This window comes from Cuculus canorus, chromosome 2, assembly GCF_017976375.1.
Source record: "Cuculus canorus isolate bCucCan1 chromosome 2, bCucCan1.pri, whole genome shotgun sequence".
In the NCBI taxonomy this organism is placed as follows: domain Eukaryota; kingdom Metazoa; phylum Chordata; class Aves; order Cuculiformes; family Cuculidae; genus Cuculus; species Cuculus canorus.
The window spans coordinates 79,338,997-79,366,374 of record NC_071402.1 but is presented as its reverse complement, the minus strand read 5'-3'; the positions used below and the strand labels follow the sequence as shown (position 1 = coordinate 79,366,374).

The window sequence follows — 27,378 nt, the reverse complement described above, 5'->3', positions numbered from 1 at the left end:
TCCCTTTTGTCATCAGTTTTAGTTCTGTAACCTCCATTACTTTAAAGACTGAATCCTTTAATTCTTTAGGTGCTAAAGAAAAACCTTTTGGTTCTCCTTTCCATTAAAATACTTATTTCCATTTCCACAATACAACTCTTTCTTCTGCATGTGTATAATCTCAGGTAAACCATCTTGCATGTTTAAAGGTACACTGTGTCTCCATCTTACGTGTACACCTGAATGATCTAGCTCTTACCTGAATGCGAATTATCTCTGTGCATTCACTAAATTGCTTGCAATTCCTGCATCTCCAGACATGAGGTATGTTCGTTTCATGTGCCATGTAAAAAGAAAAATCCTTGCTGCTGCACATTTCCAAAGGTTTGAATGGGTATACAAAGAGCTAGGATTTGAAAGAGTCTTCTTGGTTCAAAATCTTAGCCCTGATGCTACAGACCAGTATAAAATATAAATGTTTTACTAGCGTTTGTCTGTGATCTGTTGACGATTTACTGTTTTACCTGAGTCTATTACAAAGCTGTTCTAGGGCTTTCGTTGTTTGGCTAGAAATGTCAGTTTTCACAGCCAGAGTATTGATTGCAGTAAGCAAAACTTAGATACACATTTCTTCTAAATGGCCTTTAACCTAGATTGCTTCCTCCCAATCAGATGTTTAGTTCCTGATTTTGTCCCCTTTACATTTTATTTTCGTTTTCAGTAATTCAGTTGCACTTATGTATGTGTGTTCACTATGAACTGTACTAGCAACAGTAAATTCTCATTTAGCAAGTTCCTCAGTTGCCTTCAGTTCTTCTGGAAAGCCTTGTCTTAGCCAGTTTAATAAATTTGCCAAGAGATTTACCACATCTGATTTATTTAATGGATTGTCTATTTCAGATCCTGGGTTTGCGTGGCAGTAAATTACTTCCCATTTCTCCTTTCAAAGACTGGTTTGTACATAACAAACTACCTTCTTCCCCTTGATAGGCTCATGAAGCAGTGATTAGAGGACATTATCCTGCTCCTGAAGAAACCCTCCAGGTCCTCGCAGCCTTGCGTCTTCAATACCTTCAGGGAGATTACACTGTGCATACCACCATACCAGAAATGGAGGAAGTCTACCCCTTGCAAAAGCTGAAGTCTCGAATTACACAGTCTACCAAAACATTTACTGCAGCAGAGAAGGCTGAGAAGAAACGAGCTAGCTTTCTTGAAGGAACATTGAGGAGGAGTTTTCGCAGTGGCTCTGTCAGCAAACAGAAGGTTGAGGAGGATCAGATGTTAGACATGTGGGTCAAAGAGGAAATCTCAGCCTGCAGGACTAGTATTATTGACAAATGGAAAAAACTCCAGAGGATGAACCAGGAGCAGGCTATGGCAAAGTATATGGCTTTGATTAAGGAGTGGCCTGGCTATGGCTCAACACTATTTGATGTAGAGGTGAGTAAGACCTCATATAAATCATGATTTCATTAGAAAGCAGTGAAGTCATAAGTATGATATTACAATGCTCAGACAGCTGAGGTAATAAAACGTTAAATATTAAAAGCACACTCCTGTTAGCAAGCACTGTAGCTATTTAAATCCACTAGTTAACCATAAAATACAGAGGGACATAGTGATAGCCTAATGGGTTCCAAACAAGTTTGAGAAATGTAAAACGCTGCATTCAAAGAGGGACAAGAAATACGCACTTTTTAAAAAACAGTAAAAGACAAGAAACTCAACAGTAAGCGTTATGTGGCTCCCTCTGTTCTCACTGCTGCTAATTTACATGTTTTCCTCTAGTGTAAAGAAGGGGGATTCCCACAAGAGTTGTGGCTTGGAGTCAGTGCTGATGCAGTTTCTGTCTACAAGCGTGGGGAAGGAAGGCCTCTGGAGGTGTTTCAGTATGAACACATCTTGTCATTTGGTGCACCGCTCGCCAACACCTATAAGATCGTGGTGGATGAGAGAGAACTGCTTTTTGAAACTAGTGAGGTAAGAGCAAGAAGGAATTTTGTTACTGTGGTCTTTGTTTTCTAATAGCCAGGCTTCTTAGTAATTTAAGTAACTGCTGCAAATGGTACAGGTTTATGCAAGACCCCTGTAAAGCTGAAGGAAACATAATGGGATGGATTAAAGTGCTGAGTATTTTTATTTGTTTAACTGCGACAGGGTTTTGTTGAAAGCTCGACAGCTTTATATTGTTAGCGTCTAAAGAAATTCATTCGCATACTGTTACCTTCCTAAGAACTTTGCCCTTTATACTCTTTTGGCAGGTGGTTGATATTGCAAAGCTGATGAAAGCCTACATCAGTATGATCGTGAAAAAACGCTACAGCACCTCTCGATCAGTGAGCAGTCATGGGAGCCAGGGCAGCTCCAGGTGAAAACAAAACCAGTTCTACTGTGCTCAAAATAGAACATATCACTGCTTGGCCTCAAAACAACCTGATGATACTGATCACATCTGTTGACAAGCTAACCAGGAACCAGAGTTTCCACAGAAAATACCTTCAAACGTTGTTTTAGAAAGACCACAGGGTGGGGAGGGGAAAATCAGCTGAAACAGTCATATACTAGAACTTCTGGCTCCTTCAAAACTTTCCAAAGCATTATTATCTTCAGTTGATGCAATAAATGCCTTAAGACTTGATCCACTGCAATGCAAGCAGTAATAAGTGCCTTACAATATTAAGCCCAACTTGTATTGACCTAAAATTGCTGATAAAAGTCAGGAAGATTTTTTTCCTTACAGAACACTGAAAAAAAAGTTATATTCATCCATTCTGCACTAATCTACTGGCCTGTATACATGTGGGAAGGGAGAGGGAAGAAGAACGAGGTATATTTTTTTGGAGAGCTGCTGGCAGCCTTCCTGATGGACGCCAACATTTTCTTTCCCCTTGCTTCCACCAATGTGCACATTGTGCATGCGTTTTTGAGCTGTCAGTAAAATTTTACTAATTTTATTCTGTATTTCACAAGTCTTTTGAAGCAAAGGGAACAAGTATGTGCAATGGTGTAAACAGTCTTTCTGTACATTTTAATAGTTCAGAGTTATAGTTGTGTTACAATTGTATGGTTACTTTGTAAGCAGTTTTATTAACAGGTAAATTCCAAAATTTTCATATATGGATTTTTTGCAATTATATATTGCAAATATGTATTACCACGTAAGTAGCAGAAGTCTGCATTCTGTATCTGCTGTATTATAAAGAGAGATGTAGCTGAGAGTATTTATAGACTACCCTAATACTGAAATACAGTTATCAGTTCAGTACTACACAACGCCAGCTTAAGTTTTTAATATTAATTTTTCTCTTTTAAAACATCACTTTTGTAATTCTGGCTGGACTCTCCAAGCCAGACTCACTTCCAAAGGTCAGGGCCCTTCCGAGTTGACTGGAAAATGCAAAGTTATACAATGCAACTGCTTTAATACAGAGTTTTCTATTTTACCCGGTTGCCTGATGAAGGTTCTTGACACTACCCTGTAAATAAATTGGGGAATATCAGCTAATATAAAGCTGATTTTGGACTTTTATTTTTGTACAGAAATACTGTAATATAAGGCAAAACTTTGATCAAAGGTATCCTTTTGTCCACAGCAAAAAAAGAAACCTGAAAAACCTTACTGTATTAAAAAAACCTCAGCCTTTAAGGAATCATGCCTACTTACTGGAAAAAATAAAAAAGTCCAGCAATAAAGAAAATATATGTTATGTGCTTTGTTTCCACTTCATACTGAGTTGGACTTGTGTCAAAGCCCCAATTTCATCTGTCTTCTCAGGAGCCAAGTCAGGAACACAGTGTAGAGTGTACATATAGGCTTTTGCTTGGAAAGGTGCACGTGCTTTGTGTTTTAATCAAGGAGGTTTCCCTCTGCAATCACAACTACCTCCTTGATCATGTGATATGTGTCAGCTACACCAGCAGGATCCAGGGGACGGACTGCTGAGCAATTCCACTCCACAAGGAATGTGCAAGTAAAGCTTCTGCTATTTGTGTAGCCCTGATGTAAGATGGCCTGGTTTTACTAGCCAGCCACAGCATAGTAGTGCAGCATGTGCTGCTCTTGGGAGTGTACGTAGCCTCTACAAAGGCTTGCTCCACCCTCCTCTAACTGGCAGATATTTTTAGTCGCTTCACTGGTGATGCTGCTCCTTAGTCCCTAAAGACTTGCTAAATTACACTACTAATTTCACATCCCCACACTCCCAAAGGTGAACTTGCCTAAGGAAGACAAGAAAAATCAGAGAACTGCAACTCCAGTATGTACAGCCGCGCACACACACAGAGCATCTGAGACTGTAACATCTCTGATTTTTTTCCATATGCATGTTGTTTAGAAAGAACTTAGTTGCTCTTAGCAAGTCATCCTTGGAATGACATGGTTTATACATCTTAGCCAGCAAGCCAGCACAGAAGGAATATTCAGTTTTGTCTATGCGCTGTTTGTAAACATGCTCAGAAAACTCCCTGACACATCTTCATCATTATTTGGTAAAAAAAAACATACAGGCATATACAAGTTGACAGTCTTCAGGGTCAGAGTCTCAAGAAGCTGACACCACTTACCCAGTTATTTACCACCAGACTGACTTCTGGATGCTATCAACCATTAGGAGCAATGTTTGCTCGTAAGTCAATACATGGAAGTGCCTGTATCAACATCTAAGAGCCTCTCTTCATGCGTGCCAATTCTGCCAACCTGCCACGCAAATCCTAGTTCAGTTGCTGCTGTTGAGGCAAATAAAAGCTTTCCTAATTGTTGATACGAGTGCACAGTTTACTAAAATAAATACTGCATAAATACTTCCAAACCTGAGTTTGGAAGCAAGAACAGTGCTCCTTAAACTATAAATATTTAAAAGTTGATTGAGAAAATGATCTATTTTTACAAATTATTTTGCCTTAGTAAAAGTTTATTCCAAAAATACATGAAATTTCTTGCTAGAGCCAGAAATTCTCTCCTGTTACAGTAGCAGCTGAGTGTATCTGTAGAGAGGAAGGGAACTTTCATCACAAATTAGAATACTTTACTTTTATCCTTGTTTTGAAATAAAAAGTTCATGTTTGCAAAAGAACAAACACTGTAGAAGATTACCTATAAAAGAAAGAATAGATCTGTAGTTTTGGACAAGTCGTTGTATTGCAACTGCTACTCTCTGTAGGTCCAGTGCATCAGAAATCACAAAGAACTCAGTGTCTGAAATTAAAGGATTCCAGGAGAAACACCATGCCTTGTCCAGCCTCTCTAGGGAAAAGGGGAATTTCACTTTACAGGTTGTGGTCTTCAGGATTTGAAACTATGATATATTTTCTGAGATAATAAGAGCAGCAATTCCTGCTCTGCTGCTACTCTCCCACTGCCAGGCTGCTCGGTTCACATGGCCTTGGCACCTGGCAGTTGCGGAGCCACCTGCTCAGGACTGACGTGGCCTGATCACAGCGCTGCCACTCGCTCTGCACAGGGGTACCTTGGGAGATCTGCAGGTCAGGGCCATTGGCCCTGTAGTTACACTGACCCCAGCAAAAACCCCATAGGGGAGAACAGTAGGTTCTGTGCCCTCTTGACTGGTCAAATACAGCCACAGCAAGAAAAGCCCCGGGACCCCACCTGCCGGACATGCTGCTAGAGCACAGGCTGGGCAGAAACTATGCAATCTAGCCTTGGACTAGAGTGGCAGCTGCAAAGGAAATACAATTCATTATCTTCTTAAAGCCTTAAAGCTGGGTGTGCCTCAATTCCACCTTTGTCCTCAAGCTTAAGTCTAGCACTTTCCCTGTGCCTCATAATACACGTACATCCATTTGTAAGGGTGCCAGGATTCTTAATAAACTTAATTACACAAGTCATGCAGAGGAAATGGCTTTACCCAAAAAGTGTTGCATCAGAAACCTAAGTTTCAAGCCCTGTGTTTCTTGAGGCATGCAGCTATAACAGGCATACACAGGTTTGCACCAGTACAAGCAGCTAACACAGACATGTTACAGCATTGCAAGTCATGCTGGCATAAATCCATTTTACAGCAATTTGGGCACAACAGCGGCAGCTTCTTCAACACTGACACACTATTTCTTGCAGCACATGCATTCCACATGATTTACAGCTCTGTAAAGTAAATACAGAAGGGTACCAACCAAAAAAAAATATGACAGCACTGTCCTGAATATAACTAACTGTGCATGGTTTCCCTAGAAACCCACTGCATTTCACTCCATCAGATACAGGAATATATCTACCAGCTGTGCCATGGTGTGGGTGAGGTTGTGTGGACAGGCATTTGTAAGTGGTTCATGGGACTTTACAGCCACCCCTATCTCTTTTAACCTACTGAGTTGTTAATGCCAGTTAAATACTCATCACAAGAAAGCAACTAATAAAGTTTAATCTTGAAGGCAGCCACTCGGATTTATTTTCCACAACACATCACAACAGACACAAGGCCTGAAATATATATATATAATTGCATGAAAAACTACACATGCTACAACTGTCATGGGAAGCAAGCACAAGAGGCAGCAGCGATCCAAAGAAGGGAGCCATATGGAGAGTGGTCCCATCTGCAGTATGCTTTTACCTGGTCTTCATCAAAAGACGACAGGCTAGGGTAGGGAGAAGGAGATTAAGTCCTCCTGTAATTCTTGCTGTCCACCAGATGTGATTAGGACAATCAACAGCTACTCAGGCAGCTCCTCAGACACGCCAATAGCCCCAGCCATATCTAGCTTTGGGCAATCATAAAATGAAAAATACATTAAGCATCAGAAGGCCTGGAAGAAAGGGACACCAAGAAGGCAAAGACTGAAATTTTGAAGGCCAAAAAGGCAAGTTTCTAACTGAGCAGTCACTCCTTTGTGTTGATACAGGGGAAGAGAGGGGAACCCAACTGCTTTCATTCCACTTACTTGCCCACATTACCCTGTTCAGGAAGCTGTTCCTGAATTTCTCTGTAAACATTTTTCCAAAATTTCTTGCCTGAAGTTGGTTCATGACCAAATCATTTGTTCCTGTTCCAGCACAATCTTTTGATTTCAATAACTCTTCCTCCACATATATATTTTTACCCACTCCTTCCGCCCAATGTATTTTATAAGGAGTAGTTGCTTCACCTTTCAGCCTTCATTTTGCATGAATACTCAAGCTAACTTTTTTTCTTACATAAACTTTTATCAAAATCAAGTTTTTTATTCTCCCTTATCAGCCTTACAGCACCTTACAGCATTTATTGTGGTTTAAGTTCTTTAAAAACAAAGGAGGTGGGAACAGTACAGTTCTAAACACCTTACTGTTGCTTTATAACAACAGTACTAATACTTTCATCTACTTGAGGTACTTTACCTGTAGCTCACAAGCTCACTAGCGCCATTCATAGTGACAACCCTTTCATTGTGTGTGGGAATTCTAGACTGATGAAGATGAAAGCAGTGGACAGAGGGCCAAATTTAATCAACTGACAAGACTTTAACTAATTTTTGAAATTAGTTCCCAAGTAGGAGATTTTTTCATTCTACGTTGTTACAACTCACTTCGCTCACTCCTACCCATAAGAGCATCCAGCCCTTCCTTTATGATTATGCTACCTAGTTTTGCTTCATCTACATAAAAACATTGTTCTGACAATTGTGCCTCTAACGAAAACATTTAAAAGGTTCTCCAACTCACTCCTGGCAACACAATTATTAACTTCGGGGATTTATATTAGCAAGGTCCCTTAAAAAAATAACCTTCCCCTTTTACCACCTTCCCACCCATTCTATTTTTCTAAGAATTCCTATCTTCTGTATCTTAAAACAGCAATTCTGATTTTTTAGATTACTTCGTGCCAAAAGTAATTTTATCCTATCTTCAAGATCTCTTTTCTCAAAGATTTTTCCTTTTCTTGCTTCCCTATAAGGGAGGATCTTGTGTGCACTTTGGGAAATTCCATATAAAGGCGACTGTATTTGTTTTTCATTCTGAAGGACACTTCCTTACAACTTTCTTATATGCCCTTCTGAGAGAAAATTTCCCCACCCATGCTACCATAGTTGGTCTTCTAGGTACAGTGCCACAATCCAGTTTTCTCTAGCAAGGTATTACATTGGCCTCCTCCCCACTAAGATTTATCGATTTACCAAACTAAATATTGCACCCAACCGTCTTCTCCATGGATTGCTACCAGGAATTTCTACCTTTTACCTCAAGTGAAATTACCTGTTTGCGACTATACCTCGCCAGAGCATACTGATCTACCCACTGGCCCAATGCAGCCTTAGCTGTACAGACCACAATTTGTAGCGTTTTCCCTGGCAGAAGCAGGAGTGCAGGTATGGGTGCTTACACAGCAAACATACTCTTCTCCCCATTCTCAACTGTTCCCAATAGTGTGTATCTCACACTTCTTTCCACTTTGAGAATCTTTATCTCTCAAACTACAGATTTAAAACACAGCACAGTGTTTTACTTTTGTGCATCAACTTTTGAAAGAAGAGAACACTCACACAGCCTGCATCTGAAAGGTCAGTTCATAAAGACACAGAAGTCAATGTAATAATCAAATCCCTTAGATTACTTTCCTCTCCTCAATATTTAAGGCATTGTGTAGTTTTACCACACTACCAATGTTCACTCTCCCTACAAACAAAGCCAAAAGACTAATGTACGAGTTTCTAGATTCCCAGCAATTTTGCTTCTTCCTTGCCAATGACAACTCCTGTATGAGCTTACCCGTTTCATAAATTCTAAACAATTGTTAGATTCGAAAAGGTTGCTGGCCTGCTTGGCCTGCTCTCAGGTGCAGCTGACTAAAGAGTGGAGCTAAACCTATGAAGTCATTATTGACAATCTATCACACAGTATTCAGATAATGCTATCTAAGAGATGACAATAATTAGGTCCAAAAATTGATCCATGAAAATCAGTTATTTTTATTGATCTTCCACATGATGTAATTGAACAGACAAGAACAGCAACACAGTGTGCTTTTGAACACCTATAAATTGTTGTATATCTTATGATATTGCTGTACCATGTGATTCCTGGGCTAAAACCACCTGTTTTAAGAGATTTCTTAACCAGCTTCAACCATAGCTGTTGAGCCTGCCAACATACATTTTCTTTTGCAAACTCCTTTGTCTCAGATCCTAAATAGTTATATCAGAGATGTCCTCCTTTCTAATTTTAGGCTGATCTGTCTTTATTATCCATCTAATACCACACTAACAACTCAAAATGTAGAAATTTATAGTTATACTAGCTTAATTTTATAAAGCTGGGATTCAGAAAAGAACAACACGGCATTTGAGAATGGAACATCTACCACTGATCTCACACACTTTAACTACACAAAAAAAAGGAATATCTGATGCAGGGGTATCAAAGCATCCTAACCATGATCTGTATAGAAAAACTAAATTAGAAAAATAAGCATGATTCTTCCATACATCATTGTTGGATTCTGCTCTCAAAGCCTTGAATTCACAGGCATTAAGAAGCAGCATAACCTAGCAGAGAGGGGGAAAAAAAAAAAAAAAAAACCCAAATAGTAACATTTCTGGATGAGACGCCACATCAACATTCATATAATTTTCTCATTCTTTCTTTTGTAATTTTTTTTCTTCTTATACCTCCTGGTAGTTTTAGCTTACAAGGCCAACAAGTGCTGTAATTCCAGCTGCCCAACAGATAAACATTTCAGTGTAACATATGAGCATTTTGAAAAGCCTAAATTGGGAAAGTTCAATTTTGCTTAGCATGCTGTGCTCATTAATGTATTTTTCTTCTAAATATACATTTTTGCAGACCCAGTGTTAAAAGCACCAGGTTTTAATTTTGTCCTAGCAACTAATATTGTCTACCACAACCCAGCATAATTATGTATACGCTAAGTAATCCCATAACCTCAGGCAACTAAGTAAGGTCAGTTACAAGCTTTTGCAAGCACAGTCCTTAAGATTTGTTTTACAAATTAACCACAGTTTTGATTTGTAAATTAGGTTTCATGGGGTTTTTCATTCTTGATATTGGGAAAGTACCTGGGAATTCTGTTCGAGATTGCACCCTGCTTGGGCTTGGCATTGCACAAGCACATAGATCACCCCCATCTATAAAGACTTCAATCAAACGGAGAAGAAAAAGAGTGGGTTAGGAAGATACAAGGAGTATTAGGTGTATCAATAAGATAAAAGCAATCTTCACCTCTCATGCAGCAGGACAGTGGAAGCACTGAAACAGAATATAGCTTCCTTCTCTCTAAACTAGTGTTCTATTTTTGAGATTAGTGTAACTTTGAAAAGCTAGCTGAGGCAGTGCAAGCATGCTAAACAGCATCATCCTGCTGATGACAAGTTGTTAGGGTTTTTTATATTAAATTCTTCTATAAATTGCCTCTCTATTTTAGATTTTAAAAATGGAAACCACAAATTTACCAATACATGAGAAATAAAGAGACAATAAGAAAACAACAACACACATTCCTTTTCACTATTTCTACTGATGGTATAGGTCAGGATAGTGAAGACCAGTAATCTAGAATGGATGCAAGTTTAATCAAAACCAGAAAGAATTCCAACACCTATAGTCTACCCTACCCACTAAAAATCCACCTCATCCTCCACTCCATTCCTCCTTTTCTGAGAAGACATAGGATTCTTGAACTCCTGTGACTGAAGGGAGTACAGTACAGAGTATAAATTGGGAAGGAGAAGGAGGCATGCAATCATAGTCCAACATTTTTTTTAAAAAATGGAATATTGGTAAGGGCGGATTGTCTGACACGTGCCATGGTTTTAATCCTAGAATCACAGAATCATTGAGGTTCGAAAATACCTTTAAGATCATCAAGTCCAACCCTTAACCTAGCACTGCCAAGCCCACCACTAAACCGTGTCCGTAAGCACCACACCTAAAAGTCTTTTAAACACCTCCAGGGATGGTGACCCAACCACTTCCATAGGATTAGATTGCCATTATTCACATTTCACAAGCTCAGTATAAATTAAGACCTAATATTGGTTAAGCCCAAATTTAAACACTAACTCCAGCATGCTTTTTGGGGCTAACTATCTCATGGGCAGTTTAAAAGTGCATAAGGAACACCCAACTTCTTTTCTAGCGAGTCCTTGGAGTTAGCTGGACTTAGATGCTGGATAGGATAGTCCCCACTACTGAAATAATGGAGCATCAGGAAAGGAATGTCGGCTGCTGCTGGCTAAGCTGGGGGTGATTTTGGCAAGTTACAGTGAGTGTTCACTAGAACAGCAGCTTGACATAGATAACACAGCATCCTACAATGCTCTGAAAAAGGAAAGGATAAGTACAGGAGAAACTCCCCTATTTGTGCTCTTCATCCCACCTTTTTTTCCTTGTGAGATAACCCTAATTTTACTAACATGGACTGGTAAAAAGTCCGTGTGCTCCCACTCCCCAAACCAGGGAATTGGCATCTGAAGGCAATCACTGCATATACCCTGGAGAGGTGTCAGCTGCTCACGAACACCAGGAGCAGTGTTAGGTAACTGTAAGCAGTTGACACCTCTGAGACAGCTGCCTGTTTTACAGCAGGGAAAAGCTTTATCCAGCAACATAAAACTGAAGCAAAACAACAAAGTGCTTCTCTAGCCTTGCTGCAACTGCTTCTCAAAGCCTTTCTTTTCCATCCACATGTTCTGGGTTACTAGGAGAGCCTGTCTCTTTCCTTTTGCTCTCTCAGAACTTTATAGATAACATCTAATTAGTCACTTTATAGCCAGGCTAATTATTTAGGCAGGTCTGCCTGGTCCTAGGTTCTCAGAGGTGCAAGAAGAGTAGTGTAACAAATTTTCCTAAAACAAAAATGTCCTTTATAAAAACTGCAATTGCTTATGTAGAATAATGTTCTGCATGCTTCCTCTCGGGTACTACATATACATCCATATACTACACACAGTATGTGGGAGCAGAGAAGTAATGTAACTCTTTCCCAAGATCATTTGGTCAAAACGCAATTTGTGACCCACAGTCATCTTAATTCATTTTGTGATCTTGTCTTCTTTTACCTCAGAGAAAAAAATCCTTGTTGACCTTGAAGTGCGCATAACTCCTTTTCCTGTTAAAAAAAAAATTAAAAAATCAAGCTAACAGGGTGTACTCAAGCTAGAAACAGATGCTAACTCCTAATCCGAATTCTTCCTGTAGTTTTGTTACTTTGCTCATGCAATAAAAATTATTTAATTTTATGCAGTTTACACTGCACAGCATGTTCTTTTAATCCAATTTTTGGCTCTTCCTGTTTAGCAACAGATGCTCGAGATATGTTTCTCACCAGGCACACTCTCCAGAATTCAGCTCCCCAGTGATCATATTACCCATCATGCAACTCAACACCTTAAACACTGCATTAAGCTTCCATCTCAAGCCCTGCTAGACATTTAGTAGTATAGATGACAGGACAACACAGTTTAGATCCAAGAAAGTTTCTCAGATACCTAAGATGAAGATTGAAGCCATCAAACTCCCCAGCTTCCTTCATGGTCTCAGGAAAAGTTCTCTGCATTACAACATATTCCCATTACGTAAGTGCAGCCTTCCAGTACTTGAAGAAAAGATGTGGATGGGCTCTTTATCAGGGAGTGTGGGGAGAGGACAACGGAGATCAGTTTTAAACTGAAAGAGGGGATATTTAGATTAGATAGCAGTAATTTTTTTTTTTTCCCCTGAGAGTGATGAGGCACTGGCACAGGTTGCCCAGGGAAGCTGTGGATGCCGCATCCCTGGAGGTGTTCAAGGCCAGGTTGGGGCTCTGAGCAGCTGATCCAGTGGGAGGTGTCCCTGTACATGGCAGAGAGTAGAACTGGATGACCTTTAAGATCCGTTCGACCCAACCCATTCTGATGATTTTGGAAACTGCAGGTTGGCTGTGGGATAGACCCACAGAAGAGATGAAGGGAGCCACAGCAGAAACATCTTCCGGTAGGTTTCAATCCACACCCTTTCCCAAACCAAGAAGGCAATGGGTTTGTCCACCTTTCCCACACGGGGGACCGCAACCCCCAATCTCTCTGCCTGGCCAGGCCCTGTTGCCGCTGCACCCTCACCTGCCAGGCCCCGCACCCCAGCACCCGCCTCGCGCACGCGCAACCCTCGTGATACCTGCCTGTAAGGGCGGGCTCTTTCCCCCCCCGCCCTCAGCGCCGTGTTTACTATATTACTCGCGCTGACGTCACCGGTGGGGGGAAAGCGGCGCTCTAGGCCCCACCCCTGGACCGGCCCCGCCCCCCGCCCCTGCCGCGCGCACGCGCAGTCATGGACTCGTAGAATCGCCAGGTTGGAAAAGACCTACTGGATCATCGAGTCCAACCATTCGTATAAACCACTAAACCATGTTCCTGAGTATCTCATCCGCCCGTCTTTTAAATACCTCCAGGGATGGTGATTCCATCACCTCCCTGGGCAGCCTGTGCCAGTGCTCCATTACTCTTTCCATGAAAAAATTTTTCCTGCTATCCAGTCTGAACCTCCCCTGGTGGAGCTGGAGGCCATTCCCCCTTGTCCTGTCTTCTGTCACTTGGGAGAAAAAGCCAGCTCCCTCCTCTCCACAACCTCCTTTCAGGTAGTTGTAGAGAGTAATAAGGTCTCCCCTCAGCCTCCTCTTCTCCAGGCTAAACAACCCCAGCTCTCTCAGCCACTTCTCATAAAACTTGTTCTCCAGCCCCCTCACCAGCTTTCTTGCTCTTCTCTGGACACGCTCCAGAGCGTCAACATCCTTCTTGTGGTGAGGGGCCCAGAATTGAACACAGTACTCAAGCTGCGGTCTCACCAGTGCTGAGTACAGAGGCAGAATAACCTCCCTGGACCTGCTGGTCACGCCGTTTCTGATACAAGCCAAGATGCCATTGGCCTTCTTGGCCACCTGGGCACACTGCTGGCTCATGTTCAGTCACTGTCAACCAACACTCCCAGGTCCTTCTCCTCTGTACAGCTCTCCAGCCACTCTTCCCCTTGTGTGTAGCACTGCACAGGGTTGTTGTACCCCAAGTGCAGGACCCGAAATTTGGCCTTGTTAAACCTCATGCTACTGGTCTCAGCCCAGCGGTCCAGCCTGTTCAGATCCCTTTGGAACCTCCCTACTCTCAGTCCCTCGTGACACCAGCCTGTAAGCGCCGGTGCCCCTCCACTCCTTCCGCGCCGTGTCCAGCGTGCGTGTGGCTCGCACTGACGTCACCCCCGTGTGTTTTGAGGAGGGGGCTGAGAGCCACACTCCAAGCCCCGCCCCTCCCCGGCGAGCCCCCCCGCTCCTGCAAGGCGTAGCCACGCCCCCGACCGCCAGGCCACACCCCTGGCACCTGCCACGCGCACGCGCAGCCCTTTCCTACACCCGCCTGTAAGGGTGGTTCCCCTCCCCAGTCCCCCCGCATCGTGTCTTACGTGCGCGTGGATCGCGGTGACACCACTCCCGTGTGTTTTGAAGTGTGTGGAGCTGAGAACCGCGCTCCAAGCCCTGCCCCTCCCCGGCAAGGCCTCGCCCCCGGCACCTGCCGCGCGCACGCGCAGCCTCTCGTGACAGCTGCGTGTAAGCGCGGTTCTCCCCCGACCTCTGCCGCGCCGTGCCCAGCGTGCGTGTGGCTCGTGGTGACGTCACCCCCGTGTGCTTTTACGGGGGGAGCGGCTGATCGCCGCGCTCCAAGCCCCGTCCCTCCCCGGCCCCGCCACTCTCCGGCTCAGACTCGCCCCTCGCGCGCGCAGCCACGCCCCCGCCCTCTAGGCCGCGCCCCCGCCCTCATGGCCACACCCCTGCACCTGTCACGGTGACGTCACCCCACTGTATTTTGAGAAGGGGGCTGAGCCACGCACCACGTGAGGCCCCGCCTTCCCCTGCCAGGCCGCGCCCCCTGCACCGCTCTAGGTGACGTCGCCCCGGTGTGCTTTGGGGAGGTGGTTGAGGGGCCCCGCCCCTCTCCCTCACGGCCCAGCCTCGTCCCCGGGCGGCACCGCCGCTCTCACGCGTGGCCCTGCCTCTTCGCGCAGCCCCGCCCCTCCCGCGCGCAGCGCGGCCGCCGCCACCGAGCCATGGCGAGCGCGGTGCCCCCAGAGCCTCGCTCGCCGGGGTCAGGCGGGGAGAGCGGCGGCGGCGGCGGCGGGCGGGAGCGGCCCGAAGCGCTGCTGCAGCAACAGCAGCAGCAGCAGGAGGAGGAGGAGGAGGAGGAGCGGGGCGCGGCGGCAGCAGCAGCCGGGGCTGCGGAGCCGGCGGCGGCGCTGCTGGGGGAGACGGGTCTGGCGTTGGGCTGCTGCGTGGCTGCGGCGCTGAGCTGGGAGCGGCCGCTGCACAGCCTGGGCGGCTTCGTGTGCGCCAACCTGCTCTTCTGGTGAGCCTCTCGGGCGGCGCTTCCCGGGGGGATGCCTCTGGCCCTGCGTGTCATCACCTTCCTCGGGGTGGACGCCACCCCGCTGCCCCCAGCCGGGACGAGCCGCGGCCCTGCGGCGGCTTTGGACCCTGGTCAAGCGGGACCGGGGGTCTGTGTCGGGTGCGCGCGATTTTCCATCGGGAACGCTCCCGCAGCGCGCCAGTGGTGCTTCTGGACCGAGCTGCTTCTCCTCGGGCACCGTTTTGTTGAATAAACCCCAGAAAGTAGCGCAGGGAGGTGGTGGTTGTTGCATTGGTGACAACTCTTGTGTTTATTTCTGCACGAAGAAACTTGTTGTTCTGTATGAAACTTCTTCAAGGCTTTCCCCTGATCTTAGGTTTTGGCATTGCCGTAGGTTTTGTTTTCTGATCTCCTGAAGTGTTGTTGTGTGCCTGCTTGCGCATGTAGAATGATTTATGCATTAAGGCTGTGTCTAATAGAATCATAGAACTGTTTAGGTTGGAAGGGACCTTAAAGATCACCCAGTTCCAACCCCCCTGCCATGGGCAGGGATATCCCACGAGATCAGGCTGCCCAAGGCCCCATCTATCTAACCTCACCTTGAAGGTGATGGGGCATCCACAGCTTCCCTGGGCAACCAGTTCCAGTGGTTCACCACCCTCAACATGAAGAAATTCCTCCTTATGTCTAGTCCAAATCTGCCCCTCTCGAGTTTATACCCATTCTCCCTCATCCTGTCAACACATGCCCTTGTAAAAATCCCTCCCCAGCTTTCTTGTAGGCCCCCTTCAGGTACTGGAATAAGAGTTTTGAGACTCAGACTGAGTTGTGTTTCCCTTGCTGTGGCTACAACTGCCACCTTTCCTCTTATGCAAATGAGAGGCAAACAAGCAAACAAGCAAAGAAGTGGATTGGTTGCAAACTCCACTTAGTTCTCTGTACCCTTTACAGTGTGAAGTTTAAACACGAGATCGAAATCGTGGCAAGAGAGCTTCCTGAAGCTTTGTGTTGCACAAGAAAATATCTCAGTGCAAATATTTTCAAAGTAATTTTATTCTTTTCAATCCCAGGAGCAGTGTGTGTGATGTCTAATTTAGATTGACTTTTGTTATCCATCTAGCTCTTAAGTATCCATGTTAAATCATTTCATTGAGGAAGTTACGTGGGTTTGCTCTCAACTTTCTCCATCCTTCAGAGATCTTTCAGCGATTTGGAAGGGTCGTAATGCTTTTATGTTTCTTTGCAACACAGCTCTGATAAAATTTCCAAGGATACATTTTTGTGTCTCAGGGAATAGTAGTTGCTGGGCAACGTGTTTGCTATTCTTTTGTCCAACTTTGAGCATAAGCAAGGTACATAGTGCATGCGTTATGTCATGCCTATAGAAAATCTCCTTTGGAAGTCTTACTTGCAAGTTGTGTGTGGCCAGTATTTGAAGCTAATCTATCAAAATTTATAGTTCACTCTACTTTCTTATTGCTGAGGTGAGTCAGAGTGGCAAAAGTCAGGGCTAGGACTGTTTGTATTTTGGTGCAATTGTGCCTCAGCTGGAGGCTCGCTCAGATCTCCTAGTGCCAGGGAGATTTGAGAGGTGGAGACAAACTAGGAAATATGTAGGAGCAGGTATGACAGCCAGTAAACTTACATGATTTGAGACTGAAGAACATCAGGAAAGATCTTGTTAGCCATCCTGTGAAATCTGACACTTTGAAAATGAAACAATCGTTTAAGTCTAATATCAGATTTCTCTGCTTTGGTATGGGCATTGTGAGTCTTTGCAGTTCAGTGTGTTTGTTGCTTTTCCTATTCTCATTTGAGATCTAGCTGGTCAACCTGGTTTGTAGTGAGCCAGCCAGTTGCTACTGATTGAGGACTGGGAGTGCGAGTTGGCCCTTGCTGCCTGTGAACTCTCTCCTAACCGCACTTTGTGCTGGCCGGAGCCTGGGTTGAAGAAACTGTGCCCAGTTACCACTTCATGCACCTCATCTTTTTTGTCATATTCCAGTAAGCATCTGTCCCCACTGCAGACACAGTTGCACTCCCAGTGTGCAGGGCCTCTAATCTCAGTATTCCTCAAAGTTAATAAGTCTGTACTGCTGGATGGGAGGCTTCTCTTACTGTATCAGCAGTAGTGTTGGTGAAAGAGGGATGAAGTGGAGGTGAAGTTTAATTTTACAATTTTCCAAATGTTGGAAAAGTAGCAGTAGTTCCATCCTCCCGTCCCTCTCATTTTGGTGAGACTGTTTTCCCTCACAGTTAGTTTAGTTCTTTCATGTATGCCATTCAAAACACCTCATGTGTAAACTGTTGCAGTAGGAGCTGCTGAGGGTCAGCTATTTCTGTGATGTTTACGTATCTATATCTATTTGATTGTAATCTCCAATTCATCTTTTCTTTTAACTGTGGTAGGGTATATAAATGCATTTTTGATGTTTACTGCCAAAATAATTGTCTTGTAGGTACGAGAAACTTACTAATTTAATTTCATTCTCTTTTCCTTCATTTTTTTTGAGTATTCGTAATAAATAACTAACTAGTTATTGATCTTAAAGCAACTAGTTCTTGATCTTGACTTCAGGATGTCCTTAGACACGGCAGTACTGTACTCTACCATTTTTCAGTTTCCTTAGATTTCTGACATAAAGGCTGCGCTAAAGTTCAGACCCTGCAAAAACTGACACGATATACTTTACTTCAATATTTTGAATACATGTATCAAATATTTGTTATAATAAAATTTAAATTTTATACATACTGACATATTTAGTGAACTAACATTTAATAAAGTTTTCTCAAAAATGAATGAAACTAGGCTGGAAATGAAAATAAATCTGGTTATTGAAAAAGCATCCATCACTTAACAATTCCATTATTTGTTCATGATGAACAACTTTAAGCCCCCACCCTAAATGACCTCAGTTGAAAATCTTTAAAATGAACAAGGATTAAATAAATATTATTTGGCACCTAACCATGCAAAATGTACATTCTACTTTTCTGCTTTACCTAGTTTACAAACTGAAGTCAAAATACCACATGAGAAAATGGGATTCCTCCCCTATTTTACACGCACCATACTGAGAAAGTGAGTGATTTGTCCAAGAACGGAGAAAGTCTGTGCTGATGCCAGGATTTTAGTTCAGGTATTCTTTCTAAGTGCTAGGCTTTGAGCTGATAACTTTCAATCTTAGGTTTAATTTAAGACAAATATTAACCGTCAGTACTAGATTTTAAGCTCATATTACTTTGTGTATAGGTATGGGTAAGGGTGGAGGGGTGGCAGCTTTTAATTTTTGTTCCCCAATCTGTCATCCTCAATATTTCTGTGAGGTCAGGGGACAAGTTAATTTTTGGTAATTCTGTGCTGTAATACATGTTTTGCAGTTTGCAGATTATTTATTTCAAATGTACATTTTATAGTTGCAGATACATGTTTCAAACGTGATTGTGCTGATTTGGGCTGGGATAGAGTTAATTTTCTCCATAGTAGCTAGTATGGCACTTTGTTTTGGATTTGTACTGCATCAAACACTGTTGATAACAAAGAGATGTTTTAGCTACTGATGAGCAGTGCTTAAAGAGAGCCCAGGCCTTTTCTGCCTCTCACCCCACCAGGGCTGGGGTGTACAACAAATTAGGAGGGGACACAGCTGGGACAGCTGACCCCAAATGATGAAGGGAATATTCCGTACCGTATGATGGCAATCTGAGCAATATAAAGCTGGGGGGAGAAGAGGGTTGAGGGAGATCTTCAGAGTTATGTTATTTGTCGTCCCAAGTGACCATTACAGGTGATGGAGCCCTGCTTTGCTGGAGATAGCTGAATACCTGCCTGCCCATGGGAAGTAGTCAATTAATTCCTTGTTTTGCTTTGCTTGCATTCACAGCTTTTGCTTTACCTATTAAACTGTCTTTATCTTAACCCAGAAGTTTTCTCACTTTTATGCTTTTGATTCTCTTCCCCCATCCCACTGCGAGGGGAGGGGGATGGTGAGCGAGCAGCTGTGTGGACTTAGCTGCCAGTGGGGGTTAAACTATGACAGTAATACATTAATGTGTGCAAGGTTATCTTTAGGTGCACCAGTTACATCTATTCATCAATTGCCCAGATGACTGATTTCTCTAGGGTTTCTTTGGAAGAGAGGCAGTAGAAAGACTTAAGGTGTCATAGATATTTCTCCACTTCTCTCTCCTTGTGAAATGAATTTGTTGTGTTGCCCTGTTTGCTGTTCTCATTGTTAGCCCAAACCGAAGTTTTACTTTGAGGATTTTTTGTGTGCTTTGTGATAGACAAATTCCTATGTTACTGCAGGCCTGTTGTTAACCACGTTATATGACGTTGTTGTACTGGATAAACAAATTAACTGACTAACCGTGTAAGATAAGTATCATTCCTTGGTTTAGACAGGTATGCTGGCCAATCTTGCCATTAAAAATAGTGTCTTTTGTTACCATCCATGCTTAGATTTGGAGATTTGGGTTGTTTGGTGTCACTCCTAATGGATATTTTTTGTTTATATGGGAGAATTAATTAATCAAAAGAGGAAACAATGTTTGTTTTATATGAACTGGACATGTGCATTTCATCAGGTAAGAACTGTGGTAGTAAGGTTATTTCAGATATAAAATCTATTTGCTATTTAGATGTTAGTGACAAACACATTCAGAGTTTAGAAGTTTGGTGTGTTTTAAGTATCCAGTTTGCTTTGAGATTTGTTATTGAAGTGTTTCGTACTTGAAGTCTTTGCTTCGCAATGAAAGTGCTTACCATGGAGAGATTTCGAAGTACTTTTCCTTCATTAATTTATTCTTTTGATGTAAGAAAATAGTATTGGGCTACACATTTCTTTCAGGCGTTTGCACACAAACTGTAAATGGTATCACTACTACAAGTGAGATTCCTGCACATTTAGAGCAGTGTGTGTACACTTTTTATTGCTTGTTCTGAGAAAAAAGCTGACGTATTAGGCATAGGGCAGGCACATTGGTGTTGTATTTTACAACTCTATGTATGTTTGGTATTGTTGTGTTATTATGTTCCATTTTCAGTGTTTGAGAAAGGGGACTTCATATTTCATTCTACTATCAATATTGACCGTGGGTGCCACTGGAAATGTAGTCCTCGGGGAGCTACTCAGTCATACAGGACATCTTGGTGGACTTGAGATCCTGAAGCTTATGAAGTTCAATGCTTAGAAAATGTTACTTTCTTCTTGGTTTTGTCTGTATTAGGCAGTTTTATGCTAGTAATGTTATTCCTAGAAGACTGGTGTGGTGATCATTAGTGTTTTTTAGTCAGTGTAGCAGGACTGCCTGGGGTTGGTTGTTGTTCTTCTCAAGCAGTTTGTGTGCACCATTCATTAAGGATGACTCAGTCTTTGTACAAGGAACATGTGGCTTTTGTCCATACAAACCACTCATAACCAGCATGCTACCAGGTGTCTTTACTAAAATTCGCAGAGACTCTCTATCAATTATGTTTGCTTTCTAAATTCATCTTTTAATTCTACTTAACCAACTCAAGATTTTTGAGGAGTCTAGTTGTTGAAATTGCAAGTTGCAGAACATATATCACAGATCACTAGGTTGGAAAAGACGTTTGAGATCATCAAGCCAAACCATACCTGTCTGCTACTAAAACATATCCCGAAGCGCTTCATCTACCTGTCTTTTAAGTACCTCTGGGGATGGTGACTCAACCACCTCCCTGAGCAGCCAGTTCCAGTTCTTGATAACCCTTTTGGTGAAGACATTTTTCCTATGTCTAGTCTGAACCTCTCCTATTGCTATAATTCAGTTTACAGAGTAATTCAGAATCCTCCCCCTCTGCCTCAGACTGAAGCTTTCCCAAAACCACACTCAAAACTGAGATCATACCAACCAAAATTAATACAGAAAGTATTAATTCTGCCCAAATTTAAACCCTAATGAAGAAATTATTTGGTCAAAAATACTTGCTTTCAGTTAGAGCATTAGTAGGGAATTCATCAGTGGCAATCAACAGGAGGGAGATTACCAAACTAGGTTGAGAATTGGAATAAAGGAGATCTGTGAAATCTAAATCTAAAGGACAATGCATGAAAATTAAGTGAGTTGGAGTAAGAAGGAATATTGGCATTTTGAGCCCAGTTTGTAGTATGTTTGCGTTCAGTTCTCTATCTTAAATTTGCGATATTTCACAAGTCGGGAAAACACATCTATAAATTCCTGTGACGGAATGCTTCTTTTATAGCAGCCAGACCCTAAATGTGGTTTTGAATTTGGGAAATTTGAGTCTTCAGCTGTCTTTGTTATAGGAAATCTGAGAGCTACTTTCTTAGTTGTTTTTTGGATTACTTTCCCAAAATATAAAGTATCAGGATAGCGCACGAGTCAGTAGTTTACAATAAACTGTAATCCTGCATCAAATCCTGAGTTTCTGTCTCTTGTTCCTGAAATAACAGCAGTAGATGTGGTTCTTTTGTAGTTACAGTGTGTTTGTTATCAGAAAAGAGAAGAGAAAAAATCTGGCATAGGCAGTTACGAAATCAGTGTGCATCCATGTCTGTAGGTGTCTTACATGGTTGCTAGTTTATTTCTTCTGCTCTGATGGCCTTAATTTATTTACTATGCTCCTTTTACCAACCTTTTCTAGCATATTGGTTCTGTGATTATTTTATTATACCCAGCTACAGTAGCATAATTTGCTGTTTGTTCTGCTGGAGTAGAAAAATGTTTGTGGTTTGGTAATTTTTTCTATAAGGTGATATTCCAAAATATGCTTTCTCAGGTGAAGCTAGAATTCCGATGTCAGCACAAGTTGTAATATAATTTTAGGGTCTACTTGTTTTCACTTGGGCAGTTTTAAGTTCATGTTCACTTTTCCAATATGAATTACTAAAACATTTGAAGGCTGCGGAGGCAGAAAAGTAGAACAGAAAGTTAAATTCATTTAATTTACTTAGCAAAAAAATGTAAAGCCATTATATCAACAGCTTTTTAGTGACTGCATAGTTTTGGCTGAGAGATTGGTTTACAGGAATGAAAATTGACATTGTTTAAGAGCCAGACAGTGTTACATAAAAACCTGGACAGTTTACAGCATTCTTCAACGAGTAAGATGAAAACAGGATCAATCAGGAAAGAAATCAAATGGATAATTGAGGAACTGATGGAAAGCAAGCATTACTGAATAATTTAGAACCAAATCCAGGATGAGGGTTTGGTGAACGATGGAAATCCTGAACAAAGGAGAAGAGAAGAAGTGCAGCATAGCTTGAGTTTATTCTGTCTTCCTGAAACTTTTAAATTCCGTGTCTAAAGCAGTTGTCTTAAGAGTGAAACAATAGTTTCTTCGTGTATTAACTCAGAATAATAAGACTTTTCAAATAATAAGTAGAACTTTGAGAACAGTGGAAATTTTAGGGGGCTACGCTACACTCCATGGTAGATGTTACAGGATTAATGAGAGCATTAAAGAAAAGGAGCTTTAGGGCAGCATGGTAGAGGTGGATTGTTTAATATCAAACTGCTGCTACTGTATGAGAAAATGAGATTAAGATTTCTTCTGTACTTTGCCAGAGTGCAGGTTAATTAAGGTCATCTGGGCATGTTTCTGCAAAAAATAAAGGAAGCCTGGTTATTTGATGTTGTGTGTTTAATTCAAAATAATTTTAACTTCCGTGGAGATACCAGGCCCTGTTGTCGCTGATGTAACAGTAGCATTTGATGTCATGGTAGATTCGTAACGTATGTTGTTTAGGTCATTTAAACTTCCTCCTTCTCAATTTTTTATTTTAAATGTTTATCTGAATGCAATCGGTTACAGTAAATCTGATCCACAAACCACAAATGTTGAAACATGATTCCAACTACTGTATTCCACAGTGCAAGGTAATTTTGGAATGCAACATTTTATTATTGAATTGATCCTCTTTCCCAGACCGCCGTACACTTCCATGTGTAGCAACTTATAAGCAGATTTCTCTTTGATGATTAAATGCAAAGGATTTTAAAGATTTTTCTAAAGCTTTTGCTTAGAGATTTGTACTATTTTCCTTTTTATTTAGACCTTATTTTGGACTTATTTGTAAGTTTAAAATGTTGTTTCCTTTATGTGGCGTAGAGATAATATGCAATTTGAATTTTGATCCTATGTGTTACTAACTTTAGTTAAAATTGTTCGACAATCTTTGCCTTTTGCCCTGCAACCTGTGCACAGACCTCCAAGAAAACTAGCACTTCTGCTGGTGGCTGTCAATGTAGTAATAGTGTTTGTTTCTTATGACAAGAGGTTTATTTATTATTCCAAAATCTTTATTCTTGATAAGTCCTAGAAGCTTTTCTAAAGATCAGCTACCCAGGTTTGATTTGATCTATGCTTCCTGGCTGAATGAATATGATCCTAATCTTTTGAATAAAACCTGACAAATAAGCCTCTTGAATAAAAGATTGATGACTGAATTGTCTTTGTCTTAACAAAGAAAGAATTAAAGAAAATGCTGCAAGGTTTAGAATAATAATTATGCCTCTTCTGTTTTGTTTTGGGTGGTTTTTTAATTTATTATTTGTATGTACTTAATGATAAATTTCTTAGTCTTCTAGGCACAATACGATGGAAAACTCATTGCTGTTTGGCACATAGGTCACGAATCAGCTGCTTTCCGTTTCTTCGTTTTGTTCTGGTTGAAATATTTTGTTTAAAGTCTTTGGTATCAAAATTCTTGTATTGGCATTCTTACTTAGAAAAAGCTTTGAGCAAAAAAGGTTTTTCTTCCTAATTTGTATCTGTACAGAAGCTTAAACTTTTCTCCACTAAATTAAAAGTAATTTTAAACTTTTTTTTTAATGTATGTGTCTTAAGAAGCATTCTATTACAGTATTTCACATGTTTTCAGCTAAACAGATACTACACAGCAGTTTGAGTGCAAGCCCAGAGTGCTGTGTTCTCAGGACCCTTGCTCCAAGGGGCACACATTTCTTAGTGCTACAGAGGTCCCCAGGTAGCAGTTTTTTGAGGACCATGTGCTGCCTGTGAAGACACAAGGGCTGAACTAAAAAGCCGAGGAATTCACCCTGACTTGGGCTTACACGGCTTTACACTCCCATCTGATTTCTTAAGGGGAAATAAATTGCATGTCCCTCAAGGCAGAGCATGGCTGGGATGTGAAGAGGGAGGTGGCAGTGACAACCGTCCATGACCATCCCTGGTTTCCACCTCTCTGCAGAGGAGGGGATGACCATGTTTTCACTTATCCCTGTAGATGTCTGTCTGAAAGGTGGTGGGCAATTCCCCATAAGAGCAGGCGTAGACATACCTTTAAAGCAGAATATCCCTTGTTGGCAGCTGAGCATTTTCAAAGCCCTCTAGAAATATTTGATCTTTACAGATGAGTGCCATTCTCTTAGCTGGTTTATGTCGTAGCACACGCTTGCATACAGGTACCTCATTTGGAGCTATGAACAGTTCTCACTTTTGTTCAATGGTGCATCATAGCCATGTCTTTTGGAACAAGAGTGGTTCTATGGAAAACTATGGAAGGTGTTTAGTGGATTTTTACCTTTAGTGTTTAATGAGGAAACAAGGATATACCAACCTATGCTATTTAAAACACCACAAAAATACTCTGAAGGGTTAAGCTCTAGTTTCACGACATAAATATGTGTTTCATGAGCACTGAACCGAAGTCTGCAATCAGTTGTGCATCCAGTAGATGCATCGTCATAGGTGATGGTGAAGCAGAGCTCTATGTTCATGTTTGTGCTATTCACAGCTTTTATGTATTTGTGTGGTTGTTTCTGAAATTCTTCTAAGGGCAGATGGTTATTACAAGTGTACCTACCAAAGCTTTCCCAAAATAACTAGCACCGGCTAATGCTCATCGAAGTCCAGTTCTGGAATCCTCAATGTAAGAAAGAAAATGTAAGAAAGAAAGATATGGAGCTGATGGAATGGGTCCAGAGGAGGGCTAGAAAGATGATCGGAGGGCAGGATCTCTCAGTCTGGAGAAGAGAAGGCTCAGAGGAGATCTTGTAGCCACCTTCCAGTACCCAAAGGGGGCCTACAGGAATGCTGAAGAGGGGCTATTCATAAAGGCTTGTGGTGATTGGATGAGGGAGAATGGGTATAAATTGGAGAGGGGCAGATTTAGACTAGACATTAGGAAGAATTTCTTCACCATGAGAGTCATGAGACACTGGCACATATTGCCAAGGGAAGTTGTGGCTGTCCCATCCCTGGAGGTGTTCAAGACCAGGCTGGACCTTGGGCAGCCTGCTTTAGTGGGATGTCCATACCCATGGCAGGGAGGTTGGAACTGGATGATCTTTAAGGTCCCTTCCAACCCAAACTATTCTCTGATTCTGTGATTCTATTCTATGATTAAAACTAATGATGAGGCAAAATCTGATTAAAGCACTCCTTTACTTGCTCCAGCAGGTGATATTACCTGATATCACATCACCTAAAGATAGAAAAGTACACTAAGAAACCTTGTTCTTGTCTTTTCTCCAACCTTTTATAGGATAGGATGGTCATATGTCAATACCAGCAAGACACATTAACACAACAAATCATCATGTAGTATAGTTTTTAGGAGGATCTGTTCCATGATCTTCCCAGGCACAGAGGTGAGGCTGACAGGTCGGTAGTTCTCAGGGTCATCTTGTCTACCTTTTTTAAAAACGGGCACAGCGTTACCCTTCTTCCAGTCACCAGGGACTTCTCCTGACTGCCATGACTTTTCAAATGTCATGGAGAGTGGCTAGGCAACCTCATCTGCCAATTCCCTCAGGACTCTGGGATGCATCTCATTGGGTGCCATAGACTTTTATATGTTCAGGTTCCTCAAGTGGTCACGAACCTGATCCTCCTCTACTGTGGGAGGGGTTTTACCTCCCTGGTCACCATCTTGCTGTCCCATGACGGGCAAGGAGAGTGGTGATCGGTGAAGACTGATGCAAAGAAGTTGTTAAGCACCTCAGCCTTCTCCTTATCTGTTGATACATGATCACCATTTCCAACCATCAGTGGGGGTACGTTCTCTTTGACCTTCCTCTTTTGGTTGATGTACCTGTAAAAGCCCTTCTTGTTAGTCTTTACTTCCCTTGCCAGTACTTTACTTTAAAAAGTAATTTAAAACATTTTTTTAATGTACGTATCTTTACTTCCACACCAGTTGTAGAAGAAATTACGTGGTTTGCATTTGAATCTGTTTTGTTTATTGCTTAAAAAGAGATCATAAAAGTTTGTTACATAAGCATGGGTATAGTTCTTCTACTAAACAGAAATAGTTTTGAGCAGTATACGGTGATGTCATTCTGGAGCCTTTCAGTTTTGTCAGAGATGTGTGTGTACGTGTATGTTAGAAATACTGAAGTAAGCTCTGTTCTCTTCCTTAAAAAAGAAGGATGGAAAGAGCCCTGAATTGTAGTAATAAGCAAAAGTATTACTGAAACTTTTTGTTAGTCTGGTTGCTATGCATCGTATTGATAATTCCTATAAGAATTTTGAATCCGGGTACTGGCAGCATAATAAGTCACTTTCAGATCCCAGCATATCAGACTAACCTTTTGATAAGTTCATGATAGACATATGGCATAAAAATTACAAGGGAACCGTATCAGCTTTTGACAATCAAGGGCTGCAAGCACATGGGTCTTTCTGACATCTGACTCTCAAAACAGTTTTTCTAATCCGTATTGCTGGAGCACCTGAGCACTGACACACACTGGCTGTCAGTGAATCCAGAAGAGATGGTCTTTCAAGCAGCACAGGGCAAATAAACGGTCCTCAAGCAGGGGAGGAAGTAATGTTACAGTTCAAAATGTTAAGGCACGAAAAGTCCATTCAGAACAATTCAAAGCTCTCCAAATAAGAGAAGAGCCCTTGTTTGGCTACTGTAATGCATTAACTGCTACAACTAGATTACGTTTTTTTCCCAAAAGCTATGGAGCAGAAAGACTGCAGTATTGAGTATTGACTTGGAAGCATCTTTCAGAGAGGATGCTACCTTTTTAATCCTTGTTTGCTAATCCTAGTCCGCATTAGTGCAATTGTTTTTAACAGCAGGTGACAGCTGTGATTGCAGTGAAACTAGGAGTATG

General features: G+C 42.0%; 2 protein-coding genes and 1 long non-coding RNA gene across 6 annotated transcripts in view; 2 read left to right on the top strand and 1 right to left on the bottom strand.

Annotated features, from left to right (window-relative positions):
* MYO10 (myosin X) overlaps window positions 1–3,101 on the top strand; it is a 165,032-nt gene extending 161,931 nt beyond the window's left edge. The window contains exons 39-41 of the mRNA XM_054057324.1: window positions 970–1,422; window positions 1,771–1,962; window positions 2,244–3,101. Of these exons, the coding sequence (XP_053913299.1) occupies window positions 970–1,422; window positions 1,771–1,962; window positions 2,244–2,354 (756 nt within the window). The 3' untranslated portion in view covers window positions 2,355–3,101. The remainder of the gene's footprint in view (window positions 1–969; window positions 1,423–1,770; window positions 1,963–2,243) is intronic.
* A 14-nt stretch (window positions 3,102–3,115) lies between these two features.
* On the bottom strand, window positions 3,116–14,615 carry LOC128851120 (uncharacterized). Of its 3 annotated transcripts, XR_008448373.1 has the most exons (5): window positions 14,357–14,615; window positions 12,418–12,595; window positions 11,989–12,038; window positions 6,552–6,744; window positions 3,116–5,222 (listed from the first exon to the last, which is right to left on the bottom strand). It is a non-coding gene; the product is annotated as an uncharacterized LOC128851120 (long non-coding RNA). The 3 variants fall into 3 exon arrangements; XR_008448371.1 differs by having other exon boundaries at window positions 3,116–6,744; XR_008448372.1 differs by lacking the exon at window positions 14,357–14,615 and adding an exon at window positions 13,082–13,132 and having other exon boundaries at window positions 3,116–6,744.
* Window positions 14,616–14,917: 302 nt separating this feature from the next.
* Window positions 14,918–27,378, top strand: part of RETREG1 (reticulophagy regulator 1) — a 66,107-nt gene continuing 53,646 nt past the window's right edge. Inside the window, exon 1 of one of the 2 annotated variants that reach the window (XM_054058693.1) lies at window positions 14,918–15,294. In XM_054058693.1, coding sequence (XP_053914668.1) covers window positions 14,999–15,294 — 296 coding nt within the window. In that variant the 5' untranslated portion in view covers window positions 14,918–14,998. The remainder of the gene's footprint in view (window positions 15,295–27,378) is intronic. The other variant, XM_054058694.1, reaches the window with a different exon arrangement.